The 21896-nt window shown below is 38.0% G+C and overlaps 1 protein-coding gene across 2 annotated transcripts; it reads right to left on the reverse strand.

The window, feature by feature from the left end:
- Positions 1–925: 925 nt before the first annotated feature.
- On the reverse strand, positions 926–21381 carry LOC310952367 (MAP kinase-activated protein kinase 2-like). Of its 2 annotated transcripts, XM_083920962.1 has the most exons (11): positions 21115–21381; positions 18031–18170; positions 17221–17285; positions 16037–16116; positions 15068–15194; positions 14397–14472; positions 12600–12724; positions 11900–11985; positions 11723–11803; positions 11323–11431; positions 926–1248 (listed from the first exon to the last, which is right to left on the reverse strand). In XM_083920962.1, the coding sequence occupies exons 1-11, from the start codon at positions 21337–21339 to the stop codon at positions 1097–1099; spliced, it is 1266 nt and encodes a 421-aa protein (XP_083777088.1). In that variant the 5' UTR covers positions 21340–21381; the 3' UTR covers positions 926–1096. The 2 variants fall into 2 exon arrangements, with proteins under 2 accessions (XP_083777088.1, XP_083777089.1); XM_083920963.1 differs by lacking the exons at positions 11323–11431; positions 11723–11803; positions 11900–11985; ... (5 more) ...; positions 18031–18170; positions 21115–21381 and adding an exon at positions 5693–6658.
- Between the last annotated feature and the right edge of the window lie 515 nt (positions 21382–21896).

A 21896-nucleotide genomic window follows, 5' to 3' on the forward strand; every position in this document is an offset into this window, starting at 1 on the left:
ATTCATCTTGATACTTATGCTCCGTTACAAACAAGGAAAGTATTTCTGTAATTCAATTTAGTGTCTTTCTGCAGAGGATTAAAGGCAGATGTACACATGAAAAGGCAAGTTGTCTTCAACAATAAATAAGTAGGAACTGCCTAAGTCCAGTTAGAGTTGTCAAGAGGGCTGCCGCACTTTTTCTCTATCCCAATTTTACTCCCTTATTTACCTTCAAAATAAAGGAAACAGAACATGTTGCTGTTAAAAATATATTACTGTCAACAGTTAGGGCCCAAATAAAACTAGACACTTTTTTTTCTCATATGTAATAATTGGTAAAAGTGGTGGATCCCAAGATGAAAGTTTTACTTTACACAAGAATGTATAATTCATAGCTTCACAGATGTTATTAGATAGTTATTAGAGTCTTGGAACCAATATATTATTATCATTGGATTATTCAGAGGCATATACATGTTTTTCAACCGTTACAGACACTTGACCACACAACTTTAGGTGCTGAATGCCTTTAAAGTTAAAGTATTATATAGATGTAATAGCCAGCATTGTCAAACACTACTGTAATTGATAATATGGCCAAGTGACCTTTAGAATGATAATGAGAATCATGGCTGCTCAACCTGTTGTTTTATCACCCTGTGCCACATGGTGGAGGCAAAGATCCAAACTGAATCTCACACTTATTTTGGGAAGATTTATATAGGTTATACTTTGCCAGACATGACACAAGCAGATCTTGCTGTCGTTAGCTACATCATATTATGCTTTTTATGTGTGCCAGAACACTGGAACTGATCTCATTAGTTTGTGGAAAGGATGTCAATCGTTATCTGGCCTTTTCTTATTGGTCTTTGCTATCCATATGTCTGTCATCTGGATATGTGATTATACAGCTCTGGTATTTCCTGTTGACAAAAACTGGAACTGTTTAATCATTTGGAATAACAATAGTAGCTCTCATAACTGTAAAAAGACATTATGGAGGGGACTGTTAACGTTATAAGTGGTATATAGTGACAGGTGATAAGATGTCGGGTGTTACAGACGCAGCAGCACTTTGGAAGAGTTGAGAGGAATCGGAGAGCAGGAAGCGTTACACATCAATAAAGGCAACATGCCTCAAACAGTAGGCAGCCTCAGCAGGAATGTCTTTGGCACTGATCTCATTGGCATCCAAACGCAGCATTCTCAGCCTGGAGAAGTTTGTCATGTCGACTGCACTGCAGAAACAGCTCAGGGAGAACTCTGAAAGGCACAGGAGAGAAACATGAAGGCAGGTTATGTGGTCTAGTCGTCCCATGAGTTGCTGAATGTTCCTGACGAGACTTAAAGTACATTTGTGCAAGAAGTCCAGAGGTGGTTCTTACATTTGTATATCAAAGACCAAGATAACGACCACTTTTTCTGGAGTTTTCATTTTTTTAATTTTTTATTGGGGCACTTCGTAAAGTTTGTAATGTGTGTGAGCTTCCAGTGAAGAAAGTGTTTATGTAAAAACCCAACTTCAGAAGGAGTGTATCATCAAAGAGTCTTTTGTTGTCATCTAATGAATGAACAGAAAAAATATAAAACTTTAGGATGATGAACTGGCAAATACAATTGGCACAGTGACAACAAGCTAAAAACAATATGGGCCAAGGGGTGCATGTCTGGACTATATCACTAAGTATGAACTATGGCAATCTATAATATTTTAGTGCTGGTGGATTGTAAATAAACAGTAGAGTAGTATGTTCCTTTTCAGACTCATTGAGCTATAATTACCACATCTCTTCTTGAGAGCCGTAACCATGGTAAACCATGCCAATGTCAGCTCTACAGGCATCTCCAGATAATGCTTAAATTATTTGAAGATGTAAGCAACTAGTTCAACGGTCGCAGACAAAATAATCGTTATTTAATATGTAGAAATATAAATTAAAGCATTGTTTATATTACAGAGCTGACCTTGTTGTCCATTGTCTGCTATGAACGTTGTCATTAATAGCACACTGCATTGTGGGATATTTTTGACAGCGTAGTCACTACTGGTTGCATACTGTAATATTTTACCAGAAATAGTATGCATTTCAAGTACCATTGGTATGATTTTGTACATACTTTAAAATCTCATATATTGTTTTAGCTGCTAAATAGCATGTTAGTATGGAATTTCAGACACCAACCTGAGCTTCAGGTTTTCAGAAATGTGTGCATATTAGAGCCCGACTGATACATCTGTGATATGCTATGATAACTTAATCTGTTATAGAAAGATGGCACCATTATTTAATTTGTCCAGTAGAGTGTGCATAAATCGAGTATTAACTGGCTGTACTCTACACTGGCAGAATACGCACAGCTGAGCAGAGCGGCGCAATCTCTGAAGTCGAGCGATGTCTTCAAGGTATGTTTAAAAATAGTTTGTGAAATACATGGCTGGAAAGAAACAAATAAGCAAGGACACCCTTATTTCCCCTCTTCAATATAGCTCTAATTTAAACAAGCCCCTGACGACTGTCACTCATGTTTATCACATCGGTTTTATGTGTTAGCAAGGTAGCTAACCAGCTTACATTATATTTGGTAAAAGCAGTGATGTAAGTATTGTCAGATCATCTCTTCCCATTCATTTTGCAGCTCAGCAAAATGCCGATAGTGGTCTGAGTTTGTTGAGGGTTGATTTGATGTTACCTTGTTACCTAGATACCCAGTTGGTGAGATGACAAGCGTCAGTCATTCATTCATTCATTCATCTTCAACCGCTTATCCCGGGGTCGGGGTCGCGGGGGGGCTGGAGCCGATCCCAGCTGACATCGGGCGTGAGGCGGGGTACACCCTGGACAGGACGCCAGTCTATCGCAGGGCACATAGAGACGAACAGGGACAGACAACCATTCACACCTAAGGGCAATTCTTAGAGTAATCAATTAACCTAACACGTGCATGTCTTTGGATTGTGGGAGGAAACCGGAGTACCCGGAGAAAACCCACGCTGACGCGGGGAGAACATGCAAACTCCACACAGAAAGGCCCAGGCCGGGATGCGAACCTGGAACCTTCTCCCTGTGAGGCGACAGTGCTAACCATCCTAATTATTTGCTACATTATTGTAGTTAGCTTACTACGTGGTAAGCTGAGCGGAAACTACTGAGTAGGCATGTTTGCCTATTCTACTAGATATGTTTTATATCATAAATAGGAGTGTAGTGGTAATTTTAACATACATGTGTTCAAAATGCTTGGTAACATTACGCGATCTAAACTGAATAATTCCAGTCATTGCATTTAGAAATGTATTATTTAAGTCTTCCACCAGATATGTTGAAAGTTTCTCTGAGTGTTTATACCAGCGGCACAGTCTTTTGATTTAGGAGCAGTGAATCATGAGTTAATGTTTACGGTCTTTATAGAGCAATTATTATTAACATCTCACAATTATTTACAGATGGCACAGCCATCAAAGCCTGTAATATCTATGCAGGCTCTGTCAGACAGGATTCAAGCCACCTCAAACCTAAATTTAAGTGAAAGAGTCCAACTTGTGTTGAATATGAAGGCCATGTCAGGGTCTCACAAAGGGGAATACATGATAGGGCAGATCTTAATGACAATGCTTGATGAATGGAACATCGGGTAGGGAAGAGGCAGAGGCAGAGAAGACTTTACAAGACACAGCTCCAGCAGAAACCACCAATGATGAGGGAGACCTGAAAAGGCAGAGTGAAGGACAGACAGTCTGTATGACACCATGCTCAATTCAACCAGTGTACGGGCACCTGAGAGTATCCTCGAAGAGCTCGAGAGATACATGAGGAAACTTGTCATTGACAGACAAAAAGGCAACCCACTGGAGTGGTGGAAGGACAACAACAGTAGTCACTTCAAGAGACTGTCAGGCCAGGTCAGAAGATAGATTTATTTATTTTAAATTGTTCTATTTGTGTGAAAAAAAATTATTCATAATTATGATTTCATTTAGTATATAGTTTAAGTGCAACTGATATAATAGATGTTAATAAAGTTTAATATATTGTAAAATATCCTGGCTCAATTACATGTCTTCTTTATTGGTTAAGTGTTTGATAATCAGATTTGAGGGATCCTTGCAAAAAATGTGTGTGGGTGTGTCTATATATTTTTCTATCTTATATCGGTATCAGTATCAGCCCCAAAAATCCATTATCGCTCAGGCTCTAGTGTATATTTTTGCATTTTTAAGAAAAACTGTAATACAGACTTTTTCCGAGGAATGTCACTACAGACACCCAGTTCACAATACTGCAAATATATAAATATTGCAATACTTTAATCAGTGGGTGATCAATGCTCAATCACCATTTTGTTACCTCTCTAGGCTATAGATAGTGACTTCACAGACATTTGTTTAAAATGAGAATCATCAAGATTATTACTTTAAATCGCTGCAGGGCACTCTAAGGTTTGACTGTCTATAAAGGACACAAAAGGGGAAATGAAATTACTCTGCCACCTAATTTGCTGAATGCTGTTATGTGGGAGCGTCATTAAAGGTTCTCTGTGTAACTTTCAGAAAAACCTTGTCATTAGCAACACCGGTGGCCGTTAGTGAACCGCAGTCAGCCTCCTGTTGCTTGTGCCCGCTTGCTCACACACTCCATAGCCACGAGCGAGTAATTCCCAAAACACTGACTGAACATAATTGACTGGCATCATGTTGGTAGCCTATAATGCTGTAAAATGAATTACAGTCTTATTTACAATAACGCTAGCTTGCTGTTTACAAATCACTCCATCAACCAGCACCAGGAAGCAACCAACGGCAGTTTCATGCCAGCTTAGGTTTTCGGTGATCTAACATAAGCAAGCAAGCTAATGTTAGCCAGCTAGCTGTTTTTTGTTTTACGACCACATCACAGAGTCCATACATGCTGTGCCTCCGCTACACACTCTCTGCTAGCCCTTGGACCCCCGGCCAGCCTAAACCCCAGCACCAGTCACTCTCCCTTTGTTTGTTGTAATCTGAGCTTCTCTATTGCTTGTTTTGATAGCCAGTCTGGACCCGCATGCATGTTAGTGCATGTGGCCCGAAAAACGTTGGCATTTCACATATTTGTTAATGGTTTTTAAGAGCCATGTGGAGGCAATCCCAGCCTCAGATTTGTTTTCAGTATTTCAAGTACAGATACTTGGTAGGTAATTCATTTTTGGTGCTGTTGGGCAAAAATAATCTATAAAAACCTTTCATCATATTGAAATTTAAGTGTTCTGAGAGAAAATAAGACTTAAACTAGATTTTCAGAGAGAGAGAGAGAGAGAGAGAGATAGAGGATTCTTATTGGCTCAGGACAGAGAGGGGAGAGCTGCAGAAAGCAATCTCCCTCTTGTTTTGCCTTTAAATAAATGCAGCTTAAAGAAGCTACTCATGTATATGATTTTAAATGAGGGGAAATGTTTTTAAAAAAGCAATAACTGGCAAAATACAGTGCATTAGGTCAGCCCTGAAAATGATCACTGAAATCAACTTTCAGACGATTTAAGACAAAAAAATGATGAAAAAAAAAAAGAAATATTTAAGGTTATTTTGGTATGTTAAAAAAAAAAGTAAAACATTTTTGGAATTGCATGATAAAAAGTTCTTGGTGTCAAACATAAATTACTTTTATATTTATATGTTATGGATCACCTTAATTTTATATTACATGTTATAGTAACAGAGAACTGTCCATACCTTTGATCTTATTGGCTTGTAAATAAAGGTTCTCCAGGTTCCTACTGACAAGAGGGATCTTCTCCAGTTTATTGAAAGAAAGGTCAAGCTCAACCAGCGTACTTATATTGAAGACACTGGATGGAAGTCCCTTATCTGTCAGCTTGTTATGAGCCAACCGGAGAAACTGTAGTTTGGGATTCATGGTGAGAAAGCCAACCGGCACGCTCTCTATGTTATTAAACTCCAGGTAGAGCTGCTGCAGCCTCTCAGGGAGGTTGTCCGGGATTTTGCTCAGCCTGTTTTTCCTCATATCAAGGATGGTCAGAGACTTCAGTCCCTTGAAAAGACCTCCAGCGTCCTCTATGACATTTGCTTTGAGATGAAGGGTCGCAAGGTTGGCCATCCCCTCAAATGAGTTGGAGAGGATTTTTGAGATCTTGTTGTGACCAAGTCTGAGGTCTGTGATGGACTTGGGCAAGTTGGGAGGCACACGTAAAAGCTCATTGTGATCCAAGAGGAGCCGCTCCAGGTGCTTGAGCTTGCTGAAGACGTTCTTGCCAATCTTGTCTGAGTTAAGCTGGTTATGAAACAACACTACCCAGACCAAGTTGGTAGCATTGTCAAACACCCCATCTCGGATGCCTGTGATCTGGTTATGCTGCATGTAGACATACTTAATATGTGAGGGGACGTAGGGAACATGCTGAAGGTTGCGGCTGTGACAGTACATAGCTGTGGGAAAGGTCGTGGGGCAGTCGCACTCTAGGGGACAGCCCACGTCCTTGGCCTGCCGGCGCCGCCCTCGTAGATAGGACAGCCACTGGAACTGGCCGTAATACTGGCCGATGCTAAGATCCACTATTCCCATAATGAAGAGCACCACCACCACTTTCCACATGATCACTGATGGAGAACCTAGGAAGGAAAATATATAATTAGTTTATATGAAGTATAATTTAGGATATTATTGACCACAATCCCAAATCTTTACAACACTGATAATTTCAAATGTTTAGTAACTAAAACTGAAAAAGTTCAGTAATTTGTCAGTAATTACTTATTAATAATTACTTATTATTCTTTCTGCTCTGCTTTTTAAATGTACAGTAGGTACAATATACCTACCGGTTGGTTGATCAGAGATGATGTCTCCTCCCTTGCTCAGGTCGCTGTGTCTACCTCAGATTGAGTTGAAAATGTGGTTGGTGTCTAGTAAATATCCTCCCTCTCTACATAGATGCAGCTCCAGACACCCACTCCCATAACAGGACATACATTTTTCAGCTTGCATGTAAAGCCTACACTATAGCATAAAAACTACAGTCAATATCAATGCCATCTGTAAACAGTGAAGACATCTGCTTTTCAACCGCCTTGTTTGCCTTACTGCATCATGCCTTATCATTAGGACAGCCACTTGAAGTCTGGCTTGCTGTTTATTGTGAAGGTTATGGAGAGGGTGGGGGCTAATGGTATGGGACATTTTAATGAACCAGGCTAGATGCTGTAAAAATAGTGTTACATCCTCCATACAATCTATCTTAGTTGAAGTTTAAAATCTAAAGCTTAAGTTACAGCATTTTTTTGTCCATTATTCACAGTATGTCTGACATGTAAAAAGCATGACAAACCCTGTTATTTGTCCACAATCATCCTCCTTAAACATGTTGTTCATCTTTCTGTTCCTGCCTGCTTCAGGTGCTCACTACTTTAGTCAATTACAGTGTTCAAACTGTGGGGAAAGTTAACATATGTTTGCTGGCGCCTAAAGACATGAAAGCAACTTTATTATCCTAAAGATTGTCTTGAAAGAATGGGCATCCCCATTCATGTCCTCCACTGAAGCAGGAAAATTTGAGGCAATTCGAGTTTTTCAGGGGGTTATGTTTTTTCCCCTGAATCGACTTTCCCTACATGTTGATTTGAAAAGTCTTTCACCATGTAATAGACCTAATCTCCAAGTAATAACGTTAGAGGAGAGAGGGACTGGACTCTGAACAAAGGGTATTTAGTCCCAGTTAGATATTCTTTAGCCAAAACAACTTTTAATCTAAAGCAACAAATATAATTTTTTTAGCAAGTGATTATATGATTACATGATCATGAAGAAGCAGTTCCTATAATTATGTAATAACTATGAAAATATTCATTGTAAATGGAAATCCTTCTTCACTAATGCATCTAAAGTAGCAGGGTTTGGTGGGAACCTTCCAAGAAAACAATGTCCCTTTGAAAGCTTTGATGTTGGATTTATCAGTTATGATCAAAAAATGTTAAAATCTCAAGATAATCCACAAAGACAGTCTGAATTCAAACATGATGCAAAAGTTGGAAATATTGTCCTGTAATTAGAGCAACGTGTTTAATCCAAAACATTCTGTGTGGGCGTCATTTATTTATGGATCCCACTACAGCCTGAAAAGACTAAGCCTTCATCCCTGAGGCGTTCTGCTATTGTGAGCTTAACCATGAGGTAAAACCGAATGTCATGAATGGATTTCACTAGTAACTTCAGATGGTGTGGACTGTAATCAAAAAAATGTGCAACTTTAAAATATATTTGTGCATTTTCTGCTTGGGAATTCTTTAAAAATGAGAAGACCAAAGAGTGATGATTTTTTCAAGTATATGCATGTTATGTATCCAATCTTAAGGACATACATTGGTTCGTCTAACCCATGGGTGTATTAGAACCGGCCCGCACGCTACAGCCGCCTGCTGGTGTTTTTCACACACCAAAACTACATTACCCACAAGGCAACGGTAGCCCCTCGGCTTCATTATTCATCAGCATTCAGGGCAGATGTCAACGTTCAGCACCCCCCTTCCCAAATAATGGCTAAATGGAAGGTGGACGATGAGAACAGGGTGTTTTAAGCTAGGTGGGAGGCAGAGCACATGTTCACAAAGCTGTGTGTCTTTATCTTGATATTAAGGAACATATTTTATTTTTGAAGGACATTTTCTTTTTTGCTGTTTGCCTGTTGAAAATGTTTCCTTGAAATAACTAAGGTCATAAGAAAATATTGGTTTATTCATTTAATGTACAGGACATGTGTTTTGTCTTTGGAGGAAGTTTGTTTTTGTCTGTTTGCCTGGTTCAATAAGTTATATGCAATCATTTTATTATGTTTTAATAAACATTGTACCAGTCCGGCCCTCGGCTTGTAGCAAATTAGTTTTTTTGGCCCTCTGATGTATTTGACTTTGACATCCCTGGTCTAACCAAATCACAAAATCATGATCATACCACCCCTATTTTGGCTTCCCTTCACCGGATGCCTGTCGATTTTAGAACTGTTTTTTCAAATTTCAGTCTTGACTTTCAAGGCACTGCAGGGTAAAGCACTAAGCTACCTGGCTGAGGTTTTAAATCATTACTCTCCAGCCCAAAACCTGAAGTCCTACTATAGACTATTCCTAAATCAAGGCTGAAGAATAAGGACCCTATTAAGAAGATCTATGGTGCATGGTCTTTAAAGTGCACGACTGCATTTCACCAATCCCCGGTGTTTCAAGGCATGCAGTAATATCACTACAGCAAATAGCTTGCAATATTTATGCAGCAAAACGAGAAAATGTAGTGAAAAACTTGACAGAGAAAACAGAACTATACTTTGAGCTTCTGAAATAATGAATGAAGTTACTATTCCTCATGAGTTAATACAGCAGCTCTGCTCTGACCTCTGCTATGTCCATATACTAGGGAATGAATTCATATTTTCCTCAATAATGATGTATTATTTCACCCATTCGCTACTAATCATAAGTTAAATTTTCATTAGCTGACTGGTCCGATGCAAGGATTAACCATGCAGTATTTTACTATTTGAATCAGCCCATTAAATAGCAGGAAAAAACTGTGACTTTAAATTTTGACCAGGTTTTTGTAGGTCAGTGGTGCAGTCTCTTTCTGCTGCCTCAAGATAGAAATATGGCAACAATGCGCCTGAGCACACCTCATTTTAAGACCACCCATGGGTGCCCAGATACATTTGCTGCATAGGTGTTTCCCTGCTTTCTTTTATTTGTCCTTGTTTGTGAAGCACTTGGTCAGATTTTAACAGGTGCTATATAAATAAAGTTATTATTATTATTATTGTTGTTGTTATTATTATTAACACAATTTAGACCATTTACTAAGGACATAAATATACTGCTGGTAATTTCAAATTAAACTTATAGATTACAGGTTGATCACTAATTTTCAGATCTCACTATTTGCACACAAGACTTTTTAGTAGGGATGTTTCTAAAAGCTATTTCCCTTTTGTTTAAACATCAAGTTAATACTTAGAGTAGTCAAAAAATGTTGGAAAATGTGGAAGGAGTTAGACACAAAAAAAGGAGAAATAATGATAAAGCCTTTTTGCAGCAGAATAACAGGTTGTGAATGTTTTCAGCATTCACACCAATCGTTTTCTTCAAAATATGATCATTTTAAGCCTCTTGTACAAAAGTTTAACATTTTCCATCTGGTAACAATGATAGCACCAGACTGCTGGGACCAGCCACTATTTTGGCAGGCAAGGACAACGCAACTGATTGGAAGTTAGTCAGGAGCAGCTGATGAGTTCACACTTGCCGCCACTGCTTTGAGGGGAAGGCTGACGATGCTCTGCTGGGGATCAAAGTGGGGTCAGGCGGCATGGTCACCTAATAATAATAATAATAATAATAATAATAATAATAAGTCTAACCATCTAGTATTTCTGGAGCCGACAAGCAATAGCAACATTTAATGAACAATTCATAATCAACATGACTGGAATTAAACATGTGGTAATGAAGTTACAGCAAGATGGAGATTGTTTCTACTGCTGTCCACAGGCCTGTGTGACAAAATGCAGTGATGCTAAATTTTCCAGTTACAGATTCATTCTGTTTCCCTTTCAGGAGACATACTAATTTAATGCAAATGGGATTTGCATTTTTAATTTGACTTTCACCTAACAGGGAACAGTTAACTGATTAAACAACACCCAAAGCCACAGAGACTTAAGAGATTTAATTCAGAGTAAAAGACAGACATGATAATAGTGAACAACATCTTGTCACCATCTCTCCATGCCTCTCACAGCAGACCTGACACAACTACTTTTTTCTCCTATACTGCTTTTGAGAAAATAAATACCAAAGAAGCACCAGTGTCCAGTTGGCAGCCATCAAATGCAATTATCACCTGTACATGAGCAAGTGTGATTGTTATTGTTACACAATAAGATACTTAAAAGCTACCTAACAATAACATGGCAAGAAAACTATACTGTTGTACAGAGAAATACTTACAAAACAAAAGTTGTGGTTCCGGGTCATGCAATAAGCACTAGTGAAATATGCTGGCAATCTGTCTCGACAACACCCTCAAGGCAAAATGTTGGTTTTAATGGTTTTCAAGACTGAGATGGAAAACCACCTCAAAGCTGTCAGTTGACGCCAACAAAGCTCACTCAAATATGTACATCAAATAATAAAAACTGTAAACTGTAATAAACAACACATGCAGTAGATATTTGTTTCCTCTAGTGATAGGATTCATATATGTTTATGTGTACTTTTTAGCTCAAACTAAAGCTCTCTTTGAAAGCTATATCCCCGTTGTGAGTCTTTATTTCACTAGCCTGGAGGTTGTGTGACTGAGTTTTTACTTTTCTTTCTCCTCTTCAAGAGTAAAGGATTTGTTGAGTCTTCAATGGTTTTGATTTTTATTTGATCATAGTCCACTCTCATCGTTTGCAGGGCATTTGTCATTTCCTCCTGATAATAATAATTACAACTTTTATCAAACACAAACAGGGATGAAAACAATAGCCACAATACGCACATCCAGTTTTAAGTTAATATTATATGGATTTCCTTTTGCAGTGACAGAATCAGGTTTGCATAAAGAATAAAATATGTAAACACATTTATAAATATAATTAAAAAATGAACTATTTATTCAAACTCATGCAAAACCTCCTTCTGATTTTTAATAGATAAATACAAATCAACAGCGCGTCTATAGAAGCTGCAACAAAGTGACAAATGAACAGCACCAACACTTACCTTAACTTTCTCCCAGACATCTTGTTCCTCATGCAGCACTCGGCTGGTGTGAAGAAGCGTTTGTGGGACCTTCACTGACTGCTGCATTGGTGAGAGAATACGTATAAGTGTCGAATCAAACATCTCTAAAAAGCAGCAGTTGTTCAAACAGATTCAAGCCTACAAGGAGCAGCTCACATTAATCCAGGGATGGTTTATGAACTCTGTGATGTTCATTCTCTGGGTGGGCTCAGTTTTCAGTAAGCAACAGATTAGCTGTTTGGCTGAAACAGGAAATCATTATGGTCATTCAGTATGCATGTGTCCCCCACTAACATGAAACAGACAGTATAACTGCAATAATGTTGGACAGTTTTTCCTAAAAGTCATCAGTCTCAATTTCCATGACAGTATGCACATCAAATAATTAAACAAATGACAAATTAATTAAAAGAAAGAAAGTAAGAAATTAATTAAAACATATAAAATATTAATGCCTGTGTGATGTATAACTCATAGAATCCAGAAACATTTTAAGACGGCACTAAAAAAAGCACTATTATTACTTTTGCCTTTGTGCTAATGTATTGAAGCCACAGAATAATACCATTACTGGAGCTACTGAAAAGAAGGAAGTTCTTCTGCGTATACTGTGTATCATGTCAAGACCAAACATCTCAGACTCAAAAATACTTTCAAAACTTGTGAAAAGGGTCAAGTGCTAGTAATAGACAAAAAGGAAATGGAAGAATGGTGTGTCTTCTAAGGAGAAACACTTCTTTCAAGTGGATGAGCATGCTTGGAAAGTAAAAATCAGAAATGAGTAGCATAGAGTAGCATGACTAATTTGCAATCAGATAAAACACCCTTTTAAATTCCTGACATGCCTCCCGCTCACCTTCCTCAGACACATCGCACCACTCTGGGATTGGGAACTCATATTGTCCATTACGGATCCGTCTTTTCATTCCTGGGGATATTGCCAAACCGTGATGAGAAAAAAAGGGAGGATATCCACAAAGTCTGTGTGTAAGACAGAAAAAATAAGTCTGATGACAAGCTGGATAATATACTGTAGCTACATAGTAGGGTTAAGTCCCACAGGAAGAGCGCTGCTTTGATGCAAATTTGACAAAGTGGGCAGATGGGAGAAGTTAGCCTTCAAGGCTATCTGCCAGAAAGAATTTATCCAGGGTGTCAGGTTTTATTACAACCCAAACCACTATCTTTTGCCAAACTTAACCAAGAAGTTTTATTGCCTGAACCCAATAGATTTCTGGCAGAAAAGGCTTTCTAATTTCACCCATGGCAGTTGAACTGTTTGGTTATGATGCGCTACCGAGCAACTTTTAAAGGACTTAATGGGGGCCTACCTCTAACACTGTATCCAGTTCTCTTTATATAAATGTATATATTTTATACATCAGTGGTAGGGATTTTGGACATCAGTATTCATACAAGGTATTGAGTACTTGTTTTTTTTTGCTTTGTAACTGTCAATATCTTATTACAATGTGTTACTATGACAAGTAGCTTGTGCCAGTCACCAAGCTAATGTGTACTGTAACGTTATAACCTTACAACATTCATCATGCACATAAAGTTATTTTTAGTGTGATTGTTTATCCACATATAGCAGCACTGGGCTACCCTAGAATGGAATTTGCCACATAATGTAAGCTACAGCAACGGTATGGGTAGTCGACTCATCCCAATCCCCGCTTACACCGGGCATGAGGCGGGGTACATTCTGGACAGGACGCCAGTCTATCGCAGGGCACATAGAGACAAACAGAGACAGACAACCATTCACACACACATTCACACCCACGGGCAATTTAGAGTCATCACTTAACCTAACACGTACATGTTTTTGGACTGTGGGAGGAAGCCTGAGAAAACCCACGCAGACACGGGGGGAACATGCAAACTCTACACAGAAGGGCCCAGCCAGGATTGGACTGAGGCAACAGTGCTAACCACCACTGATGTTGATTATTTATGTCACATTAATTTACATTATTTAGTGTATGTAATACACAAGAATCTATGTAGACAGGAATTGCTTGTGTTTCACATTTAATGCCTGTGATAAACTCTGCACAGATGACTCTGCACGGATGACTCTGCACAGATGAAGCACTCAACAGTAAGACTGTTACATTTCAAAAGCACATGGCAACAATAATTCCAAATCAAATTAACAAGTAATGAATTGACTGTGTAAAGAACGGTATGTTCTTTGCTATCTGATGACATTTGATTTAGTGTATGTAATACACTAAATAGTGTAATGTGTTATACACTAAATAGTGTATTACATACACTAAATAATGTGAATTAATGTGACATCAATAAACCTTAAATGCAATAACTTGTCTGTGAACATCATATATTTTCATTGGTAATTGTGGTTCTCAGACAATGGAGACAACAACTCTCATTATCCCATGTTTCTTAAAGACATGATAAAAACTAATTGAAGAACCTATTATTTGATTAGGTTCTTTGAGTATTTGAGTGCTCCATAATAATTTAATGCAAGTATTCGAAAATGGAAATTACTTCAAATGCCCCTCTCTAATAATCATAATCAGAAGATATTCACAATAATTTAGAGAAGTTTCAAAGTGAACAATGTCATTGCAAGATAAAAAAAATAGGACAATCACACACATCACACTGATTGACTCACAGAATATACATAATGACCCCCAGAGACCACATGTCACAGGATCTGTCATACTTCTCTGGACCAAGAACTTCTGGAGCTGCAACCGTCAAGAGAAATGATTAAAACCGGAGGAATCGCTTGTGTTTCACATCTAATGCCTGTGATAAACTCTGCACAGATGACTACAAAAAAAAACCCAAATAAGTTCACAACTTCACAACAGAAGCAAACCGTTAACCCCCCCCCCCGATAGAAGCACTCAACAGTAAGACTTACGTTACATTTCAAAAGCACATGGCGACAATGATTCCTAATCAAATTAACAAGTAATGAATTGACTGTGTAAAGAAATGTACCAAACAGTATGTTCTTTGCTGTCTGATGACATTTGACAGATTTTTGTTTTGTAGATACAAAAATGTGATTATCTTGCTGACACAGTTGTCCCTGTTGATATAAGATCACTAACATTAGGAGGTCTCATCTCACAGGAATTTGCAAATTTCCATGAGACATTCGTCAAAGCAAAAACCCACGTTAACAGCTGTAACTATCGAGAACTTTGAAGGCCGAAGTGGAGAAGGGTTCCATGTGAACAGCAGTTGAACATGGGTCATTGTCTGCATGGCACTGATAGCTACTTTCACTTTTATGATTACTATTAATGTAGATCACCTGTTGTGGCATCTTACCAACATAGTAGGGTGTAAAACATGGTGTTGCTAAAGAGTTTAAGGTAGTGATTTCTTTGGCAAACCCGAAATCCGTCAGCTTGAGGAGGGCATCTGGACTTTTTGAGTTGTACAGGAGGTTCTCTGGCTGAAAGAGACAGCAACAGCGATCATGCGGCTGAAGAACAGAATTCAGCTAACTGGTTATCAACCTCAAGAAAAGCAAAATAGAAATGTACGTAATCTCTCCATCCACAATACCACAAATAAAGTCTAAATCCTTCAGTTTTGTCTGTAATCTCCAATAGAGAAGGAGGCAAAGATGCCCAGTGATGACCTAAGCTAACCATAACAGATGCTGAAAATGAAGAGATTTTATGCTCAGTCCTCTTATTTTGCAGATAAACTGGTGGCATACCTTGTTAACTATGAGGTCCACAGTTTAGACTGTCCAGGGACCTCTTTCACATGTTCTTTCCTTCTCTCTCTCCCCCATTATTCCTGTCTCTCCTAACAATCAACTAAAGCTAAGTATGCCATATATGTAATCTTTAATATCTTATCTGGTGACTCCCTTCATCTGGCATTATGCATGCTCCACCAATACCATCAATTTATCTACACTACAATAAAACTACCACTCATCATCCCATTAATCATACATTAATGTGCAATATTATGTGTGTTAAACAACTGAATTAAACACATTTTCAAATTATGTAGCAATATGCTTTGTACCATTTTCCTAAACAATATAAAACTGCACGCTACGCTTAAAGGCAAAAACAGACAAGGATGAATAAAAAGTGGTGCTCAATGACCAAATCCAGATAAAAGCTTCCAAGGCTTGGAATTGTTCCCGGAAAGTATAGTATGTGTTTGACCTTAGGGGCTGTCCAATTTGTCTATTTCTGCTATTATTTCTTAAGAATGATCTTATGTTATTTTCATTAAAAATCAATTGTCTGAAATACAAGCTAGAGGTCTTACCTTGATGTCTCTATGAGCAATGTTGATGGAATGCAAGAAATGTGTGGCTTCTCCTATACTTTTCATGATGTCAGAGGCCTCTGAGTAAAAGGGTGAAGTGAAGTCAGATGACAGATGGACATGATTGAGTTCAAACAGAAAGCTGCTGTATGTGTATGTATATATATATATATATATATATATATACATACACATACATACAGCAGTACATTTTGAGATTGTCAACATTATAATGCTTTAGATTGAGTATTAAAACCAAGGCCAGTTTTTATTGTATTTTGTAGCTGGTATTCTTTTCAGGAATTGTGATTTAATTACATTCTATAATTACATCTCTGTAAAGTAGTAACTATTGTTAGAAGCAGAGTCCAACATTATTGTGCAGGATTCAAATTGCCTTTACAGGAAATAAGTTGTGCAAATAATTCAGTGTCGCTGGTCGTAATTTTTGCAATTGACTATTAGTCTAATTGTTCAATTAATTATGTCTTAAAAATGTGGTGATGTATTCAGACTGCTCTTATTGTCCAGACAACAGACCAGACCATAAAAATATAGGACTGACAGTAAATCTTCCCATCTGAGCAGCTGGAACCAGAGATTTTTTGGCAATTTTGTTTGCCATGACTAAATCAATCGATTATTAAGGTGCCAAAACAAGACAATGGTCATTTTGGCAATCTTTTTTACAGCAGATCAGTTTTAAATTACAATTACAGGGAGATAACCAAACAAGAGGGAGCAGACTGCACAACTCCAACTCCTTTTACTGTGCTTTGCCAAAAGTTGGGCGATATGACAATATATATCGTGCAGTACTTTAATTTGTCAAGTATTTAAATCACACAGGGGTATACAAAAATAGGCTTTACCATTTGGTTATTACATTTAGACTATATATTTATTAAATTACCAGAAAACATGGAATCGGTATAGATTGTTATCAAGATATGAAATTACCGGATAGATGATTTTTTTGCCATATCACCCAGCTGTGAGTACACCAGTTGGTCTTCTGTTGTATTCCTGACAAAACAGCTGCTGAGTGTTTGCTGCACCTGGGGCCTGAAGTATCAAACTGCATTTACTAATACCACTAGTTAGCAAAAGTGTGCCAAATCAACCAGACTAAATATTTCGCAAACAAGTTAAAGTTGCAACCCTTAAAGTATCAATCAGTTTACCTCTTTCTGTAAATGCATGATTCCCTCTGTCTTGGATATGACTGAATAATTCACCTCCATCCATACTGAAAAAAAGAAAACAGCAGTGCAGTTTAATTAATTATATTACCACTAATTACCAGTACCAGTAATTATTTTACCACTCAATGAAAAAACAACTAATGAACTCAGCGTAAGTTCAATCAGGAAGACTTTACAATTCTCTCTCTGTCTCTCTCTTATTATAGACTTTATACACAATATTATCATACTACTACTACTTTGAATACATTTCTTGATGTTTTGTACAAAGTATCCTGTACATCCTAACAATCCTGCTATGGCAAACAGCTTAACATTTTTTTCCCAGATAATACACTTCAAAATCTGAAACAGCTGGAAACATACCACACTGAACACCACTAAACACATGCCATCATTACTCATGTTTAGGTCAGTCAGGATTATTCAATTATGACACCATGTTACTCATATCCTACTGAGCCTTGTGAACATTTTTTTTTAATGTTGTCACAAATTAGATGGCTGTAGATCAGGTAGATATCTGCTTTAGTATATTCTAGACAAAGAAACCTTTGCCTCCTTTTTTACTACGTAGTGCCTCATCTCAGTTGGTGTTCGTTAACAAACGTTGACTTCATCAGCACACGGCACAGTTACTGTAATACAAGCCACAAATCCCGGGAGGCATTCAAAGATTGATAATGTTCCCAGAAAAAGCTACTTTCATCAACATATGCGATCACTTTTTAAGACCACACTCTGGTTGTGTGTGTGTGAGTGTGTGTGTGGGTGTGCGGAAGAACACACCACTCCATCACGATGAGGAGGCACTTCCTGCCATGGTAGAGATTCTCATAGACGTCTAAGATGGGTACAATGTGGGGACAAGGTGACACCCTCCAGTGGAGCTCCACCTCATGTCTGGCCTCTGGACAATCCTGAAGCATCTGAAACACCCACAGCAGAGAAATGAACACATCAGAAAGCATGATGAGATTTTCTGTGTATTAAACACAATGGTATGAACCTGCTATATGTTAAAATGTCTGTTATGCTGTTTTCCTATCATGTTTTAAATGAAATTACATAAAAGGTTATATAATTAAATTAAATTCACCTTTTTACTGCAGGAAGCCTTAACCTAAGTTGTGAATAGAGTTGCTTTGTTGATTTATCTATTACTTGAGAATGAATGACAAAAAAAATAGCAACTATTCTGATAATTAAACAGCCATTTTTAGCAGTAACAATAAAAATTTGCTTAATTTGATTCTTTGATAGTAAACTGAATATCTTTTGATTTTGGACAGTTGGTCGAACAAAATAATCCATCTGAAAGTGTTACCTTTGTCTTAAGGAAATTGGAAAGAATAAAGTAGAAAACTATTGTCTTATCTTTTATAGACAAAACACTTAATCAAGAAAATAACCTGTACATAAATGAATAATAAGAAATAATAATTTGTTGCAAATCAGCTCTGTTCCACCTCACCATCATTACCATCTCAAAGTGTGGTTGTTGTGCTACTTGGAGTTAAAACGCATGTATTTCATTTGTAAAAAAAAAAAAAATGTGATAGTCTACTTTTTACAAAGCTTATACACATTCATTCTGAGATATTTGTAACTGTTGTATTCCCCCATATGTACAGAGAGAGAATATTGTTAATATTCATAAGAAATGTATTACCATTTATCACATGTATGGTTGATTTCAGTTGCATTCCTCTGTGGTATATTCACTACATTAATTTGTAGTATGTCAGTTTTACAATCTTCTTCATCAGACTCTTTCAGAGGTTTATTTTTTTATTCCCTTGGCTAGATTAGGCTGTCTCATACTGACACTGAATATCATAATAAAATGCTCCCTAGTTGTCTTAGATGTTTCACAAGACACCGGAAATCAGTGCACCAACTTATTTAAGCTCTAAAAGGTGGAGTCTTGGAAGATGATCGTTTATCAATGCTCAAAGAATCCGACTATAGGAAGGCATGTGAAACTGCACTGAAGTAATTAACACGCAAATGATCTGTTTTCTTTCCAATAAAAAAGGCAGCATCTTGGATCTCTGGCAAGAAATCATATCTGAATCAGAAGGCACACGAAAAAAGAAATGTGGGAAGGGACATTTGCTCCTCAACAGAAACATTAGCAACTGAAGTCTTCATAAATATGTGGCTCTGCAACCAATGATCACATACTTGTATAAAACAAACAAAAGGTCAGGAGAAAGACTGATCATTTTCTAGTTTCTCCATTTTGTTTACCCATCCCCAAACTCCGTCACTGCCTAACGAAAGCTGAGTGTGTGCCATCTGCATGACACCTCATCCTGATGTACCCACAGACGTCATAATCTCTTAGCCATTTCAGGCCTCTCGCATGAGGCTATTTTTGGACACGGGCATGTTCCCCTCTCTCTTTCTCTTTCTGGCTGGGAGCAGTTAGATATAGGAAAGTCTTTCAAAACAGACACCTCAACATGGTAGGCCTGAGGCCAGAGCTGCTGGACAATATTCAACTTTCAACCTGGAACAGAAATGAGACCTTCACAAAGCTGTCTATTGTGTAAAATTACAGGTTCCAATGAGAAAAAAACAACTAAAACTCAAATCTGATGCTGCCAGGGAACTCATCTTCTGAACTCTGGCAGTGCTCAGCTTTAACTCTAAATACTGCCTTTCATTCCAAATGCACAAATCACAACATGAACTCTTTACTTGGATATGCATCACACATGGCTGAGGAGCGACTAAGTGATCCAGGGAATTGCAGTCAGGTAACATTTATTTGTCTCTCCCTACTGGCTGAAACTCAGCCTTAAGCCTCTTTCCCACATAGTTCACAGTAATTTACTGAAATAACTATTCAGCCACTGTGATTTTCACTGTTTACACATGCAGTGACATTACATGCAGCGACAGCATTTTCCTCAAATGTTACTAGGTCTTGAGGTGGGAAAGTGGCGATACAGATTTCCCCCGCATAACGATCCTTGCTCCCATTCACACATGACCCTATGCAGGAAAGGTCCCTGCACAATTATGAGGACATAAAGGTAACTCTTTGTTAAGGGCAGAGACACACCCTGTCCTGATGAGAGTCAAGAGGAAACTGTGTGTGTATGAGAAGCCGATATCTCTTAAAATGAAAGAAGCATCTGTTAACTTTCAAATGGCCTGATTGGACACATTGTACTTAAATGCCCTTTTGATTCTGATTCTGAGAATGTGAAAGGGACATGGGTATTGCACAATTAGGCATCATTAGCCAAGCACTGATCTTACTTACTGCATTCAAAGAACGGGCCTCTCAGAAGAGTGATCTAATCAAGTAAATGTAGATAACAAGTAGCCTAAGTGGAGCAAGACAAGGCCAAAGGAACTGAGGGAATTTGCTTTGTAATGACCTTGAAAATAGCACAATATACCTCAAAATATCTCCTAAAGCTTCATCTCTGCATTAAGGTGCTGCTTAGACGAAATGTTTAGCCTATATTCTGATCACACTTTGCCCAATATCCAAACCAATATATCACTGTAACAAGAGGTTACAGTTGATCTAGTAAATACTACTAGAGCAGTAAATACTACTTCAGCCAATTTGTTCTCTTATCTTTAGACCTACTAACAAATACGAAATTATAGTGGGGCAAGACTCAAACACTCCAACTATAAAACACAAGGCCAATGAACTTAATATTATTTCAAGAGGCACGATAAATAAATTTAAAAAAATGATGCGGAAATCTAGTTTATTTCTGGTGGTTAACAGCTGTAAAAACACGAAAACAACACGTGCCTCTCCCATTATAGTTTGATGATTTGACGGGTTTATCACTGTTATCGTTAAATTCAGTAACAAGATTAAGATAATAGCATGTTTACCTTTAGTGCATACTTTTCCCCACTCTCTTTGTGGAAAATTTCCAACACTCTGCCATTTATTCCCATCCCGAGCACCTGGCGTGTTAAAGTGTAATCGTCTGTTATTACATTCCTTTTGAATTGAAGATAAGTGTTAAAAGGTTTCACAAAACATTGTGGAAAAGGAGAAGAGTTGAGATTAGACTGCTGGTTGGTCGGGAAAGCCGGCTGGAGCTGATTCGACATGTTAACTATCGGAAACACATGAGTGATGACCGTCCGACAGGTGCGCTTCTCGTCCTCTGGCTGCAAGTAGTAGCTGCTTAACTACTTCTATAGTTGCAACACAGCGGTGGCTTCGTCCCTGTGGGGTATGAGCCCAACACAGCTCTCACTCAAGTCCTCCACAAGAAGCGGGTGACATGAGTTTAACAAGTTAGCCCGGTGTTTAACACCACATGTAATATGACTTAATAAATAGATGAATAAAGTGCCAACACCCAAAACTTCCCAGCTGAAATGGTGGACAACGTCGCTCTGTGAAGGTCTGACAGGGGCGTGTCTGAGGAATGGAGGAACGCTGCCCCCAAATCATGGGCATTTCTAATTCCTTTTTTTATCATTAAGTACTATTCCTTCTTAAGTTTAATTATGTTATGTCATCATGATGTAAGGTTTTAATGTTCACTGAAAGGTCAAATGTCTACCGTACATATATACAGTAAGTATGATGGCGAACTGACAAACTGAACAAACTTCTAAAACTGTTTGTGTCACATGGTGTTTGTGAGAATACGCAAATA

Source organism: Echiichthys vipera (genome assembly GCF_963691815.1).
Source record: "Echiichthys vipera genome assembly, chromosome: 9".
Lineage (NCBI taxonomy): Eukaryota > Metazoa > Chordata > Actinopteri > Perciformes > Trachinidae > Echiichthys > Echiichthys vipera.

Excerpts from the sequence above, each read along its gene's own strand:
- LOC310952367 (XM_083920962.1), bottom strand. The coding sequence starts at position 21,339 with ATGTCGAATCAGCTCCAGCCGGCTTTCCCGACCAACCAGCAGTCTAAT. Across the intron at positions 14,473-15,067 it reads TTTTACACCCTACTATGTTG|CTCCAGAAGTTCTTGGTCCA; the intron begins GTAAGATGCCAC and ends TGACGGTTGCAG. Across the intron at positions 11,986-12,599 it reads GTGCGATGTGTCTGAGGAAG|CCAAACAGCTAATCTGTTGC; the intron begins GTGAGCGGGAGG and ends TTCCTGTTTCAG.